General features: G+C 41.8%; 1 protein-coding gene across 3 annotated transcripts in view; it reads right to left on the reverse strand.

The window, feature by feature from the left end:
- TTC7A (tetratricopeptide repeat domain 7A) overlaps positions 1-14,980 on the reverse strand; it is a 184,806-nt gene that overhangs the window by 161,889 nt on the left and 7,937 nt on the right. For all 3 annotated transcript variants that reach the window (XM_064446062.1, XM_064446061.1, XM_064446063.1), the window contains one exon: positions 1,170-1,300. In XM_064446062.1, coding sequence (XP_064302132.1) covers positions 1,170-1,300 — 131 coding nt within the window. The remainder of the gene's footprint in view (positions 1-1,169; positions 1,301-14,980) is intronic.

The raw sequence follows: 14,980 nt of genomic DNA on the forward strand, positions 1-14,980 counted from the left end.
CTGGTAACAAACAGCTTTCACTGCTGAAAGTTGCCCTGCGCGGACTCTCTAAAGCGGAGTTTTACATCCAGGACTGGAGAAGGCCTATGGACTTTTAGTACATCTGTCAGTTATCCTTCATCCTTGTCTCTCTGTCCAGAAGATCAATGAATCACAGTTCACTCTTTCCCTTCTTCAAAGATACAAGCTGTCAGTAAAAACCATTTACAGTACCCAGTAATGGCAGGAACTCATCTTTCCACAAAAGGACAGTACTTAATTTTAAATTAAGAAAAAGCCATTCAGCTTTTTCCTACAAAGAAACAGACCAGACAACTTGTTAGCTGGCTTCCTTAATGAATTTTTATATATTCACTAAGCTCATTTTTTCTTGTTTTAATGTGATTAAAATCAAAACCTGGAACAAATGCACACTTTTGCTGCTGAGAAGAGAAAAAATACCTGGTCTGAAGGTCAAAGGTTGTTAAGTTACAGAAAAACAGGTAACATTCATTGCCATCAGCGCTGCTGCTATCAAGTACAACACGTGGCAAAGGAAGGGCATGAAAGCACATAGCGTACCCTGTTAAACTCAGCTAGGCAAAGTTACAGAGATAAGAGACCACTGAGCATGCACCCGGCTATAGCTCAGTGGAGGGCTCACAGTACTCATCTTACTCAGCATCCTAGCCAACCACTGACTAATCAGTTACTTGCGACTAGTGATCTAGGTTCCTCCAGTTTCACTTGGAAAAGGAGAAGCACTGGCAGTTAAACTGCTATGGCTGACCCACACAGGTTACTTTTAGTGTGTTAGGGATCTCAATATCAGTTTACACAGCAGGTATGTAAAGTGTCTTGGGTTCCTTCATGCTGGTACTTGCTATGCAAAGTTTGTAGTCCCTCTTTAGTAAGAGCTAAACTTGAGATACAACCTGAGCATATCTGAAGTATTCAGTGCTTCACCACAGGCAAACTGGCTCCCAGGCCACATTCTCAGAGGAAACAGAGACCAGAAAAATGGCTGGTTTTCAACTGCTTATACTGAGACACCTCACTCCTTCCAACTTGTTCTCATACTCCTTATTATTGTCTATGATCACTTGGCATTTCCCCATAATTTTTGTTGCCAAAACCCTGGAAATTCCACCCAGGCCACCAGGTAACATCCTGAGCACATTTCTTCTTACCTTTTCAAGCTCCTGCAAGTACACCTGGGCAATGACACACGCTGTCTCAAAACAAGCCATGACTTCCTCCTCCCTTTCGCACAGTCGAGCACGTGAGGCAATTGAGTTGGTTGAGCGCTCCAGTGACAGACCTGCAAAATGGCAACACCTTCTTTAACTGGAGCCCACCAACAGCAGTACAGCCGTGTTATTCCTTCATTTACCAGCTGACAGGAAAGTTTTTCCATAGGTGGGCTTCCCCCTTATTTTACGGACTCTCAGGAAAAAATGCCCAGGAAAATATAATTCCTACACATGCAAGGCATTTTTGTCATGCTGCTCCAACACACAGAGCCAGTCCACGCTTCTACAGCAGCTTTCAAACACTTAATGAAAAACGGTCATACAATCCCTCGGGTAGGGATGAGCAAGCAGGAAAATTAAGACCTATATTCCTAATAGCAGCTATAGGTTTTGGGTGCTTCAACATAAATGCTGTTTCAGAAACACCCTGGTACTGGCTTTCAGAATTTCTAAGCATCCACTGTTCTGAGTGAAGCTTTCAATAATCAGCAGTTTTGAGGGAGAGAAAAACTGGAAAATTATACCAAAACAAAGACGGAAGATCTGAGGCTTCTCTTGGAAAATCTGAGCACATACAAATTGCACATGGACACACAGCAAGCTCTTGGCAAGGCACAAGAGACTCTTAACTACAAGATCACCCTCTTTTCCAAAGAAAGAAAAAACCCTGGGTTTTGTACTACTAAAACTTGCCATCCAACCCTACTTACTAACAAAGAGCATGTTAATTCAAGACCCACAGCTACTGTCCCTACATGGAAGTCTATTATCAGATTCTTGTCGTGCATCACACTGTGACATCCTTTATATCTCAAACTATTTTAAGAAGCTGCACATCCACATACCGATTTTATTCTGATCAGTGTAGGTTCTCATACTGCACCGGATCTCCACAATACCACTGATTGGAAACTCTGGCCTTCTACACCAAACACAACTGCACTGATGCCCAGTAACCCAACACAGGTTGTAAGAAGTTCAGCATGTTTCCCAATGAATTTTAGATATAACAACACTCCCTAATACCAACAAAAAATGTGTAAGATGTAACATAAAATCCTAGTGTTTCTGACACAGATCCACAGAAGTGACAAAAAAAGAAAGAGTTCAGCTGTCTGGACAATCTCTCCAAGGAAGCTATTTTGACTGCTACAGCGTATGGCAAAGGATTCCTGCTCCACATAAGAAGCCACCATGCAGACCAGGAGCCATGTTTTACTGGGACCCCACAATCCCAGGAGGCACAGCACCTCAGAACAGCTCATTTCAGGAGTCTGACAACTAACCACTGTGAGATGGGAAGCCAGGTTTCCCCGTTATGAATGATGCAGTATGAGCACTCATGCTGGCGAGCCTGAGGTTCCCAGGCAGTCTTAGCTTTGTTTATTTCTCTTGTTTAACATTTCTGTTTTGTCCCCTTGGTTACTCTGATGGGAGTTTCCTTATTTCATGTTTTACTTCTGAGCCAGACACAAGTAGTTAGTTCAGTGGGTTGAGAAGATAAGATGCCCCACTGGTGCAAACTCAGGACGTGGCTCCCCACTCCTTCTGCCTTCTCCTAAATCAGAAGTGCACAGCACGTTCCCTCAAGGACCTGTATTTTGGAGGAACACACATTAGTACCTTTCACCTTTGAAAATCCTGACCAGAGTAGTGCGGGGGAATGGATTTACTTCAAACTGACAGTGTGTGGGAGACAGGGACAATGAGCACTTTGCTGCTTTTAACTAACGCCCATTCTGTGTTCTCTCCTTTCTACTGGCATTACTGACATACACCTTGTACAGCATCCAACATAACAGGTTTTGCCTTCCAGTCCATCTATGAAGTCTCTGGCTTTATATAATGGGTTGTTTTCCTATTACTTAAAAGCATCCATTTCTTAACCCTGTTGCTATGTAATGAAGGGAAAAAGAGGACGTTAACTCTCTATACAGAAAAAGAAACCATCCAGTGCTGAAACTAGAACAATCAGCATACAAATATTCTTCTCAGATCTGTCTCAGGTTTTTTTCTACCTCTGAATTACTAGCCATTCCCCTTAATTGAAAATAAATTTTAAGCGTTGCATTTCAGAGTCACCATCCCCTTAAGTGCAAAGTGGGGCTAGGTGCCCTGAAAGAAATCCAGAATAATCCACTAGCATTCATACACATGCAGCATTTAATCAAACTGCAAGAGCCATCCTAGCACAGTCTGTGTGGGGGTGGTTATCGTGGGAGGTATCATACAGAGAAAACAGGCTGATAAAAAGCCATTTACATACATGCTACAGCCCACTGCAAGGAGCTACTACCTCTAAGCTCTGACTTGGGGGAGGAAAGCAAGCAGCCTTTACCAGCACCAAGTACTGACAACAAATGTGCCCATCCATGCAGTCAGAGAAACAGAGCTATGGCTGATCAGAGACGGGAATGAACATCTCCAAAAAGGTTTCTTGCCACAGTAAGTACGGAGCAATATACAGTGTATTAAAACAGATATATGCTATATTGCACACATTTTTCTACTCGTAAAGGGCAAGAATTAAAAATGACCCACACAACATGACATTAGTCATGGTGATTTCTGCTAATACTATATGCACTGACCTGATCTCCTCAGAGTATAAAATCATCTACAGATTCCAAACAGGGCTTCCCTACCACAGAAATGCAATGAAAAGAAAAAAATCAGAGCAAGCAGAATACAAATCCAGTAGACAAAATGAAGAACAGAAGAATAACAATAAGAGTCCCCCACGCTTGCAGCCACCAATTCAGTTCTCACAGTCCAAATGCCCAACAAGTACAGATTTGCTCAAGGTGCGGTAGGACAAGACTGTTCACAAGCCCTCCAGTCCTGAGAGCACAAACTCCAAATTCCACTAACTCTTCTCCATGCCCCAGTTATCAGCACAGAAAAAAATCTTTGCAGCACAACATACATTTTAAATTCAACTCAGTTCCCAAAAAGCTTCAGAAGGCCATGAAAGTGCATGCTACTTCCACACTGGATGTAGCAAGAAAAGTGTATCTCTTGCTAGGACAGAATTAGCTTCTGAGTAAAGCAGAAAGCCATATGCTTTCTTGGTAGCTGGTTAAGGTAAAGGGACTTGGGTATTTTTCACAACCAGTTATGGTAAGATAATACCATAAGATGTAAGATAATCATGTAAGAGAAGATTATCATGTAATGTAAGATAAGATGTAAGATAAGATAGTGTAAAATAATCCACACTAAGATTTTTCTCATATGAATCAGGTGCCTAAATTTAAATATATACATATATACACCATAAGAACGTTTTATATAGCAAAGATACAGATTTCCAATAGAGTATGGCCCAAGCTCATGATTTAAGGAGACATGCATCCAGATTATCCTTTTTAAAAGAACAAACTCTTTCTACCCACTTCAGAGGCAGTAACTTCCTATACATAGAAACACTGCTTTTCTTTCCTGTATAAAGATAAGGCTTCCATTCACCTCCTCTAGCTCTCCCAAAGATCCATCTCTGGCTCTTGATCTCTCTATAACCTTTGCCCCTTCTTCTCCCTTTCTAAAGCTAATCTGCATTTATGTCACACACACAAAAAACCCACACCCAAACCCATAAGGTTTCTAAGAGGTGTCACTGAACTATTTCTTCCCAGAGCTGAAATGCATTGCACTGCTCTCATTTATGGAAATCTGAAAGGGGAGATTTTATTAAGGCTTATTTCCACTTTCATCTCACTCAGTCCTTGCCAAGGGATGACAACATATCATGTAGCTCCAGTGCTCTGAGGTTATATTATTACCAGAGCTGGAACATACATGTCCACATGGACATGCAGCATCAGATTCTCAGCAACATAAATGAGGCAAAAATCCATGCTGCAAGGGATCCTAGGGGGTCCATGGTCCAACCTTCTGCTCAAAGCAGGGCCAGCTCGGGGTGTACCCCAGCCTGGTCTTGAAAGCCTCAACGCAGAGATGGAGACTGCACAACTGCTAGGGAGAAGAGGAGGCTAAGATGGCATTTTCTTCTTTTACTCCAGTTCATAAGCTAGTTCACCAAATAGCAGCACTCCTCCTTCTGAGTAGGAGGAATATACCAATCCACCACAGATTCTTTTAATTTTCGTTTTTACACAGACTTCTGGCCTGGTATTTGGATGACTTTACACAACTCGGGAATAGTGGGTTCGTAGGTGCAAGAATTCAGGGTCAACAGCAGCAGCACACTGCTTTCACCAACAGTGTTAGCCTGCAGCTGCTAAAACCCCATAGCCCAGGAGCATCAGAGCCACCTAGCAATCTAAGGAAGGAACCAAAGAAACAAAACAGCACACAGAGCGCAAAGCCTACCTCTTGTGTTGTGTCCTGGTGCTAGACTCATGTTGAACACAGCTGTGGCAATTTGAAGCAAAAGACAGTTTAGGGAGGAATTTACAGCCCTGCCAACAGCATCAGGCCTAGGCTACAGAGCAAGGTTACAGCACCCATGCTCCTGTGCCATACAGATAGGTCATCCTGGCCAGAAGCCAATGTGCTGCTAAGCTAAGTGCATGCAATAGTTTTACTCTAGCTGCAGGGAATATGAGTAATTTGTCTTGAGGTAAGCTGGGTGTAAACACATCACATGGCAACCACCGCAAAGAAACTGTTTGTGTGCAGTCTCACTTTGTGGCAAACACCATGTCATTCCAGGTAGCTATCCCCAAGCGGAGGGTGCACTTAATTCCTAGCATGCAGCCTTCAGCCTAGTTTAGAAGTGTGACTCTAGAAAAATCAATTAGCATTGAAACAAGACTATTTTTAAGACTATCTCGTCAAACCTATACACACGCACACTGACTAATCAAAGAATACTAAACGCTCTTCAAAGACAAAATTCAAAAGCACAACCAAACCATTTTAGAGATGGTATTATGAACAGCCTGCCCCACCAGCTAAGGTTTACACAGCTCTCAACCAACCTATTACAGTTCAGTGTCCTGGAAGGCAAAACAGCCTGAAACTCAACAAGCCAAAGCAGCAGTCAGGATTAAGGTGATATAGGCAAGACCCAGCACTATGTGTTATTTCTGCCACAATTCACAGCAGTTTAAATAATTCACATCATGGGTCTTCGAACTCATCCCCCCAGCAATTAAGCTATGATTTTTTTCGACAGGATTTGTTTGCAACGCAAATAGAAGAGGGGGAAGAAAGGCCTAGAAGCCCTTGGTTTTGAACACATTAATTCATACCGCACCTCATGTAAGATGGGGAGGGAAAGTTTTGTTTTGCAAGAAAGCTGCACAAACTTCTTCACCATTGCTTCCTATTATATAGAATTAGTACTACAGAACAGCCCAGTATATTCACAGCAATCCATTATTGTCTTGGGGTATTTTTCACGTAAGTCTCAAAGGCAGAAATGCAGAAAACTCCAGTAACCCTAAAGAAAATTATCTGAAGACATTTTTGCCCATAAGCAGGGAATGAAGACTGAAAATTTAAGTAATCTGTGCAAGGCTGCTTATTTGCATCAAAGCAGAACTCAAGCCTCCCCACTAGATCCAATAAACCAATGCTAATGATATTACTCCAATTATTTTGAAATTTAGAACTCTATCTGGTTCAACTTGTAATTACAGCTAAAGCTGATTGTTAAAATAGGACAGCTTTCTGAGTGACTGTGAAGCCAGAAGGTAGCAAGCACTCCCGAGATTCAACCTCAGTCACCTACCCCGAATCAATGCAGCATAGGTTCTGCATCACACTCTGTATCTTACCACATAGCAGAAACCAGCAACCTTAATTCAAAGATGCTCATTTTCCTAAGCATACCAAGAGCTGCTGCCTATCCACTGGCTGCTCTTAAACTTCATAGCTGATCTCTGAACCTCAGCTTTAAGCTGTAATACAGTGGTCTCAACTTTTTTGATCATACACCCCATGAGTAAAAAAAAAATAAAAAAAATTGAGATATATATAGCTATATATACACAAAAAGCTTTAAAATGTTTATTATATATTTATGTGGGGTTTTTTCCAAAAATACCAGCTAGCTAGCATGCTACTGACAGCCATGTGTCATCACTAAGAAGGTCAGCAAATTCAGAACACCTGACTTTTTGTAAAAACAAAAAGGCATAACTCACGTTTAAGTTTGATAAGTTATTTTAAGCACTTTGCTATGAGACAACCAGGGAGCTTTGGTTTGGTACAGAAGATTTTCATAGTCACTCCCTGTCTCATTACAAAGTATTGTAAGGATTCTATGTAAGAGTCTTGCGTTTATAAAGTTAATCTCATGGATGACATCCCAATGTCATCAATCATCACCCCACTTTGTGCACTGCTGGGTCCCACTTTGCTGCTAAGAAGTTCTTATAGTGTACTTCATTATCAAACCAGAATCTAGCAACCTCCTTGAGCTGAGACATATTAGAAACATTTGTACTGTCATGCAACTGTATAGCAAACCTACCACACTGCATAGTTTGTTCTAATACTTGTCTCTTCAAGTCTCTCGCAATGTCTTCTATGTGTCTTCCAAAGCAACACATTTTAGTTTGTCACCATATTGTCCTTTGTGTATTATTTCAGCCATTTTGCCACGGCAGGAAAAACAAGTGTTTCCCCAGTGGTATGTGGTTTTTCATCTTTTGCTCTCATGGTTTCTTAAAACCTCAAAAGAGGCTTCTAAAAATTTATCATTAAGTTTAATGACATTTTTTGAAGTACTGAATTGAGTATCACTGGACTTTAAAAGATCTGATTAGACTGTCATTGCTTTCACCTCAGAATGTGGCTGACGAAGAAGAGCTCATGCTAGGAGGAGCCTCAGCTCTGCCATTTTCATATTGTTCACTTCTGCTTGTATTATTAGCATTACCTGCAATCTGCAGTTTCTTTGATGGAACCTTTAAGCTACTTGTCTATTTCATGAGGGTTAGTTTAGCTATAACTACATAGTATAATACATAAATCCACTTAACCAGGCACACGTGAACTGCAAGGCACTGGAAGTGAACGAGCAAGTGAGGGTGCTCCTGTGAGCCTCTCCACACTGCGGGACACCCACTCTTCCACAAGACACTCCATGGGCTTTACATGACACAGGACCCTCTGACATACAGACTGAGCAAGGGCACCACTGTCAATCCAATACACTAGTAAAGCTTAATTTTAATGAATTATTTTTTTAAAGAAAAAACAAACAGAAATAGAAGTCCCAATATTTTTCTTTCAGTGGATCATCTTGTACACCCCTTGTGGTACCCACACACCACTTTCAGGACCACTGCTTAAACATATTAATTGTCCTGGTACAAGAAGCCATCTCGATTCCAAGACATATTTGATAGCAGTTAAGGAGATACCTCTGCTGGAGTGATGATCTGGGGCATGGCAAACACAGGACAGAACAGCAGTCTCTTACAGTCCCACCTCTAAAGGTCTTCGTCAACACTATCCACATCCATAAACTTTCAGGGCATGCTGCACGAATTACTTTTTTTCCTTGGTCTAAATACAACAGGCAGAAGCAGAAGAAGAAACAAAAGAAAAGCAGACGTTGCACAAGGCAGAGAGATGGTGCTGATGACCTAGTATTGGGATTTATTCAGCTTGAGCATATCTGCATCCCTGCTGGGCAGCATCAATAGTGAGCAAGTCCTCTTTTAGCTGCAGTCAGTGTCACTGAACCAGACTACCCCACTTTCACATGTACTTTGGGAGCACGAAGGAGTGGAGGGGAAGATTATTCAAGTTTTACTACGCTGGTACTAATTCTACAATGCAAACAGGAAAAAGTAAACTACCCTATCAAACAGCAAAGAAGAGCTCACAGAGTATAGCAGCAAAACCTGCACCCCCAGCTGCCCCAGGAAGCCTACATGCACCAAGAATGCCAAGGCTTGGCCTGGCAACTCTTTCACATCCAAGCTGGAATGAAATGGCACTGAGGCACACAATTCACCAACAGGCCACAGCTTCGAAGACATTACTGTCACAACATAAGAGCAACTCCAAACTCTTAAATTTCTATTCTGAAAACCCAAATAAGACATACTAATACTAAGCCCTTTTATCAAGGCATCAGCATCTACAAACTGGGGCTTTTGCCTATCAGACAGCTACTCTGATGACAACATGAATAAACAGCATGCCTCCTGTCTAGCTGGCAGAATTGTGAACACCATCACTTTGAAGTGTACACCAGGTATAGAACAAAGTCTTTCTCTCTCTCTGATGTGGATTAACATAAAAGACACAGTTTTTGTCAAGCAAAAGTGAAAACAAAGTTCTGCCAACAAAATGCCTCATCCTCAGTTACTCAGTTTCTAATGTCATATTGCATCATACATCCTTGTGGCTGGGACTCAATTTTCCTAACGGTCAGGCAAGAAAAGTAGTTTTATTATTTAGGCTCTGTTTAAAGGAACCCATCTCCCCACAGATCTCAATGCTCAGAGATACGAATCTCACCCATTTTCAGTCATCAGAGAAGGGTTCTAACATAAAGGAATTTGTGTCCTGCCCACGACTGGCCCTTTTAAAAAATAATTTAAAAAAAAAGCAGCAAACAATTTTTCTCCCATGGCAGTTCTACTTAGTCACAGCAGCAGCTGAAAATACTGGCAAAAGGAAGCTCACTGATTAGCTGCCATTAAAAGAAAGAGCAGTTAAGGAATAGGAGACTACTACAAGCCAGTATGAGATCTCAAAAGCAACGTTTAGGTTAACAGAGCAGCATACTGCCAAGTGTCAAATATACTAATGAAGCTCATTACCACCCAACAGCAATATATTTATACAAGAAAAGTGAAAGCAAAGTTTTAGATAATTCTTCCCAAACCTACGCTTTTCTTAACTTTGTGCCCAGTATAATTCTGGCTCATCACAACAAACATTCCTAAACACTATAAGGAACACTGGTGTTGCCTTTGAGAAAGTCTTAGCTGCTCTCCTGACTACTACAAGTAATTCAAGCACCTCAACCAGTATTGTCGCTTCCAAGGTAGGCAGGTTCCAGACAGCAATGAACTGGAGCCCCAGCAAACTCAGGAGACTTTAGAGTCTTCGTCTAAATAGGATGACTAGGGTAGAGAAGATTTAGACTTTCAAATAAAAGCCTACAGTAAGCATGCCATGATGTCAACAGTGCCTAAACATAACAATTGACACTGAAACTAATGGGGAGAGGCAGGGAGAGAATTCAGGCTCTTAGGATTTTCCCTGCCCTTTTCTGCTAAATGGGTACATTATAGCATATTGCGCCCACCCAGGGAAGTCAGTAGTAGTAATACAGGCAGTATGGACACTCAGCTGTTTCTTTTTTTCAGGGGTGGAGGGGGGGTGTGTGTCAGTTGTGCTGAAGGAGGGGAGGAAGAGCTAGTTCCCTCTTTTTTTAATTATTAAGAGATCTAGATATTTTCCTTGTAGTCATGTGGCTACTGAACAATAATACGGAAATGGATCATCCTTATCTTGACGTGTGCAATTACAAGAAGGTTTTCCATTAGTGCCCGGAGAAGACAAAGAAAATTATCTATTTGAACATGGAAAAAATGCCATCAATCTTCCATTAATTTATTTCCTACACTTGTCTCAGTTGACCAGACAAGGTATGTCCTTACATAGTAAGACTCCCCACTATCATCTCTTTTTAGGTATTACAGCAAAGTTTTTCTTAGAGAACTTCAAGAACTCTTAAAAATCAGCCTACGGAAAAGATACCAAGCACAAGAGCATGCATAACTACAGGGAGGGTTTTCTGGCATTCAAGAGGCAGAAGAGTATTCCAAATGTTTGTCTGGAAAAAGGAGAACACACCTTGTAAGATGCCATGCCCTCTGAAATGAGGAGCAGGTTCAGAAAGCACACACAAAGCTTGTTAACAGGTTTGTAAAACATGATCTGAATTTAAAAGTGCTTCCTGCAAAAAGAAGTTAGAAGTGTAAATTCACTTTCAAAAGAAGATAAAGAAATAAATTATGACCTTGCAAAGCTACATGTTTCCAAACTCAGTTCACCTCTACTTGAAATTGTTCAAACAGCTGGCACTCATAATCATTCCACACAGTCAGTATTCTAGTACACTCGATAGTTTTGATATTGCCATATCATTCATCAAAACCTAAGTGAAGAAATATCTCATCCCAGAAAAGCTAACTGGAAATTCTGTTTTCAGAAGGTCTCTATTTAAAAGTAAGGCTGCTTAAGTTAAGCCTGTAACACACAATAATCCATTAACATAGTTTGAATGGAATATATCCTTGCACTATAGGATCAGTAGCATTTAGTAAAAAGATATATATATATATAAACTGGAGAAGTTACTGGCTTAGTTACTGGCTAAGGAAGTGAGGTTTGGATAAGTGGACAGTAAGGTGGACAGAGAACTGGCTCAACAACAGAACTCAGAGGGGTGTGACCAGAGGAGCAGAGTCTGGATGGAGGCCTGTCACTAGTGGTGTTCCCCAGGGGTCTGTGCTGGGTCCAGTCCTGTTCAACATATTCATTGATGACCTGGATGATGGGATGGAGTGTAACCTCAGCAAGTTCACTGATGATACCAAACTGGGAGAAGTGGCTGATAAGCCAGAAGGCTGTGCTGCCATCCAACAAGACCTGGACAGGCTGGAGAGCTGGGCCGAGGGGAACCTCATGAAATTCAACAAGAGCAAGTGCAAGGTCCTGCACCTGAGGAGAAACAACCCCATGCACCAGTATAGGTTGGCAGCTGACCTACTGCCAGGCGGCTCTGTTGAGAAGGACCTGGGAGTGCTGGTGGACGACAAGTTGACCATGAGCCAACAATGTGCCCTTGTGGCCAAGAAGGCCAACGGTGTCCTGGGATGCATTAAAAAGAGTGTGGCCAGTGGGTCAAGAGAGGTTATCCTCCCCCTCTACTCAGCCCTAGTGAGACCACATTGGGAGTACTGTGTCCAGTTTTGGGCCGCCCAGTTTAGGAAGGACAGGGAACTGCTCGAGCAAGTCCAGCGGAGAGCTACCAAGATGATCAGGGGACTGGAACATCTCCCATATGAGGAAATGCTGAGAGTCTTGGGTTTGTTTAGACCGGACAAGAGGAGACTGAGGGGGGATCTCATCAATGCCTATAAATATCTAAAGGGTGAGTGTCAGGACAGTGGGACTGGGCTCTTTTCAGTAGTGCTCAACGACAGGACGAGGGTCAATGGGCACAAGTTGGAACACAGGAAGTTCCACCTCAATATGAGGAAAATCTTCTTTCCTGTGAGGGTGCCGGAGCAGTGGAACAGGCTGCCCAGGGAGGTTGTGGAGTCTCCTTCCCTGGAGACATTCAACGCCCACCTGGATGCGGTCCTGTGCCCCCGCTCAAACAGGGGGGTTGGACAAGATGATCTCCAGAGCTTCCTTCCAACCCTTGCCATTCTGTGATCTGAAATAAGAGTTTGATGAGGTACTGAAATAAGTCCTTAAAATAGAGGCACTCTCTTCCAGGGAAGACAGGAAAAAACACCAAGAAAAAACACCCACTTTTCTTTCTCCCTTTCAGTTTTCCACATTGATTTAGTTCAATGATGAGCTTTTCAAAACTAATGAACCAACAAACCTTTGGCTAAATAAAACCAAACAGGAAAGCTTATCTTTCCCATTTTAATCTATGAATTAATTTTTTTTAAAAAATGCACACCTAACAAGAATTTTACCAGTTTTCACACTTATCAGAAACATTGACTTACAACATCATCTGTAGCAAGCGAAATTCATGTTTAACTATAAAGATTTTCTTAAACTCTTTAAAGAGCAGAGGAAAAACTAGATTTATCAGAACATAGCTTTGCAATAAAGCTATCTTTAACTGTACATTTTATTCTAATTTCCAAACAAATGCAGCTGAATACAAATCTCACCTAGGAAGTTAATCATCCTGTAGAAAACCATATTAGAAAATGAATGCCATGCAAACAAATGTCAAAACAAGTGGGTGATATATCCTTTGATTAGCTAGAATGAAAGATTTTAATACCAGGCTTAAAATTACAAATGCAAACCTACATGTTTTTAATAGTTCTGCAAACCACAAAAATAAATTAAGTGGCACAAGCACTAAGTAAGGTTAAAGTAGGTTATTCAGATTTTGAGGCTTCAGTTGGTCAATTTAAAAGTCATGATTAAAACCAAGCAGGTAGTTTTCAAACCAACCAAGTAAAAGGTCATTTTTTCTGTTTATTATCTCTGTGTGATATCACCATTTTCCTTTCAGGACACAACAACCTCCAAACAAGCACTTCCAGTATTACAATCCCAAGACAAAGATTTCACATGGGGAGAAAGCAGAACAATATACTTCCAAGCAATACTGACCTCAGTATCATTGAGGCTTTAAAAAGATACAACCATAAGAGAAACAGGAAAACACGTAAGATCAGCAGCTTGTCCTAAAAATTAACAAACAAAACCCCAAAAACCCACAAAGAGCTGGACTGAACCCAGAACCCTGGATGCAGGCTCCAGGCTGTTTATCAAGCTCAGTAAAAACCCGCAGGTAGTGGTTTCAGGGTGTTGCTTTCAGCAATAGCATGCACAGCTCTTAGGAGGGCTCTAAAGACCAGTGCCTCAATCCAGCAGAGTTTCTCACGATCTTACAGTTTTTCAGAAGTGTCACTCTAGAGATCTTAAACCTCTTTAAATTACTTAAATGGGTTCAAGAGCAAAATACAGATTGCTGTGAGCCACTGAACAAACAGAATCTCATTTCCTTGAATATGTGACTCGTGGTTGGACTTGTTCTGACAAAACACAGAATATGATCAAGGCTTCTTACACAGTATCACCTGTTCTCTTCCACGTGGATTTTTCAAAGGTCTAAGAAGGCTGAGCTCACACTGCAGCCTTTTGACACAGTGGCTCTCGTTTCTAAAGTTTAAAAAAAATAAAAAATAAACAACTTTTAGAAAAAAATTTACAAGGGATTCATCTTCCCCACCTTTAGACACCCATGAATAAGTTAGTCTACAGCCTCCTCTCAGAGTCACCAAAGAGGAGGTTGTATTGTACAATACCACGCACTTCATCCATGTCAGATCCCATTTGAAGAGGTGATTAATCACCCCAGAACTACCAACCTCTGGCTGTAGAGACCTCAGACTGGAGCTGCATAAATTAAACCCAGCTGAGCTGAAGATGGCCTCTAACAATACAAAAATTACGGCAGGATGGACTGGGAGAAAAGGAGAAAGAGAGGCAGTGGCAGTGTTAAAGCTTTAACTCACTAGAAAACCAGCTAGAAACCATTTGCAATCCTATGTCATTGTTGCACAGATTTAGATAGCTACCTATCTCTAGGCTTCCCCCCTCCAGGTGGAAGAAGTCCAGTGCTTGGCCTGACAGCTGGTCTGATGGACACAGAGAGCTCCTCGGCATGGGGCTGACTCATCTTGCAGCTGCTCTGATGCCATACATCCTGACCGCAAGCCAAAGACTCTCTCAGTCATTACAAAGACAGGACCTACATGCTGCATCAGCCCTGCCTGAGCCTTCATCCCTCTCAGGCTGGCAACAGCCTCCTTTAATCAACAAAGATCTCAGCATGCTCTCGCACAGCACAGCAAGAAAGGCTGTGCAACAAACATTGCAACAACATAGAAGCCTTTCTACAGACTTCGAATTTAGGTACGCTGAAGTCCTGGCTAGATTTATACTTTGCTTTGTAAAGGGTTAGGCTGCAACCTACCCTATTAGCAGGAAGATTTATTCACTGGGAGCAAACAGGTATCTCTGCAGGGTTTCTGCAGCAAGCA

Source organism: Phalacrocorax carbo, chromosome 3 (genome assembly GCF_963921805.1).
Source record: "Phalacrocorax carbo chromosome 3, bPhaCar2.1, whole genome shotgun sequence".
In the NCBI taxonomy this organism is placed as follows: Eukaryota; Metazoa; Chordata; class Aves; order Suliformes; family Phalacrocoracidae; genus Phalacrocorax; species Phalacrocorax carbo.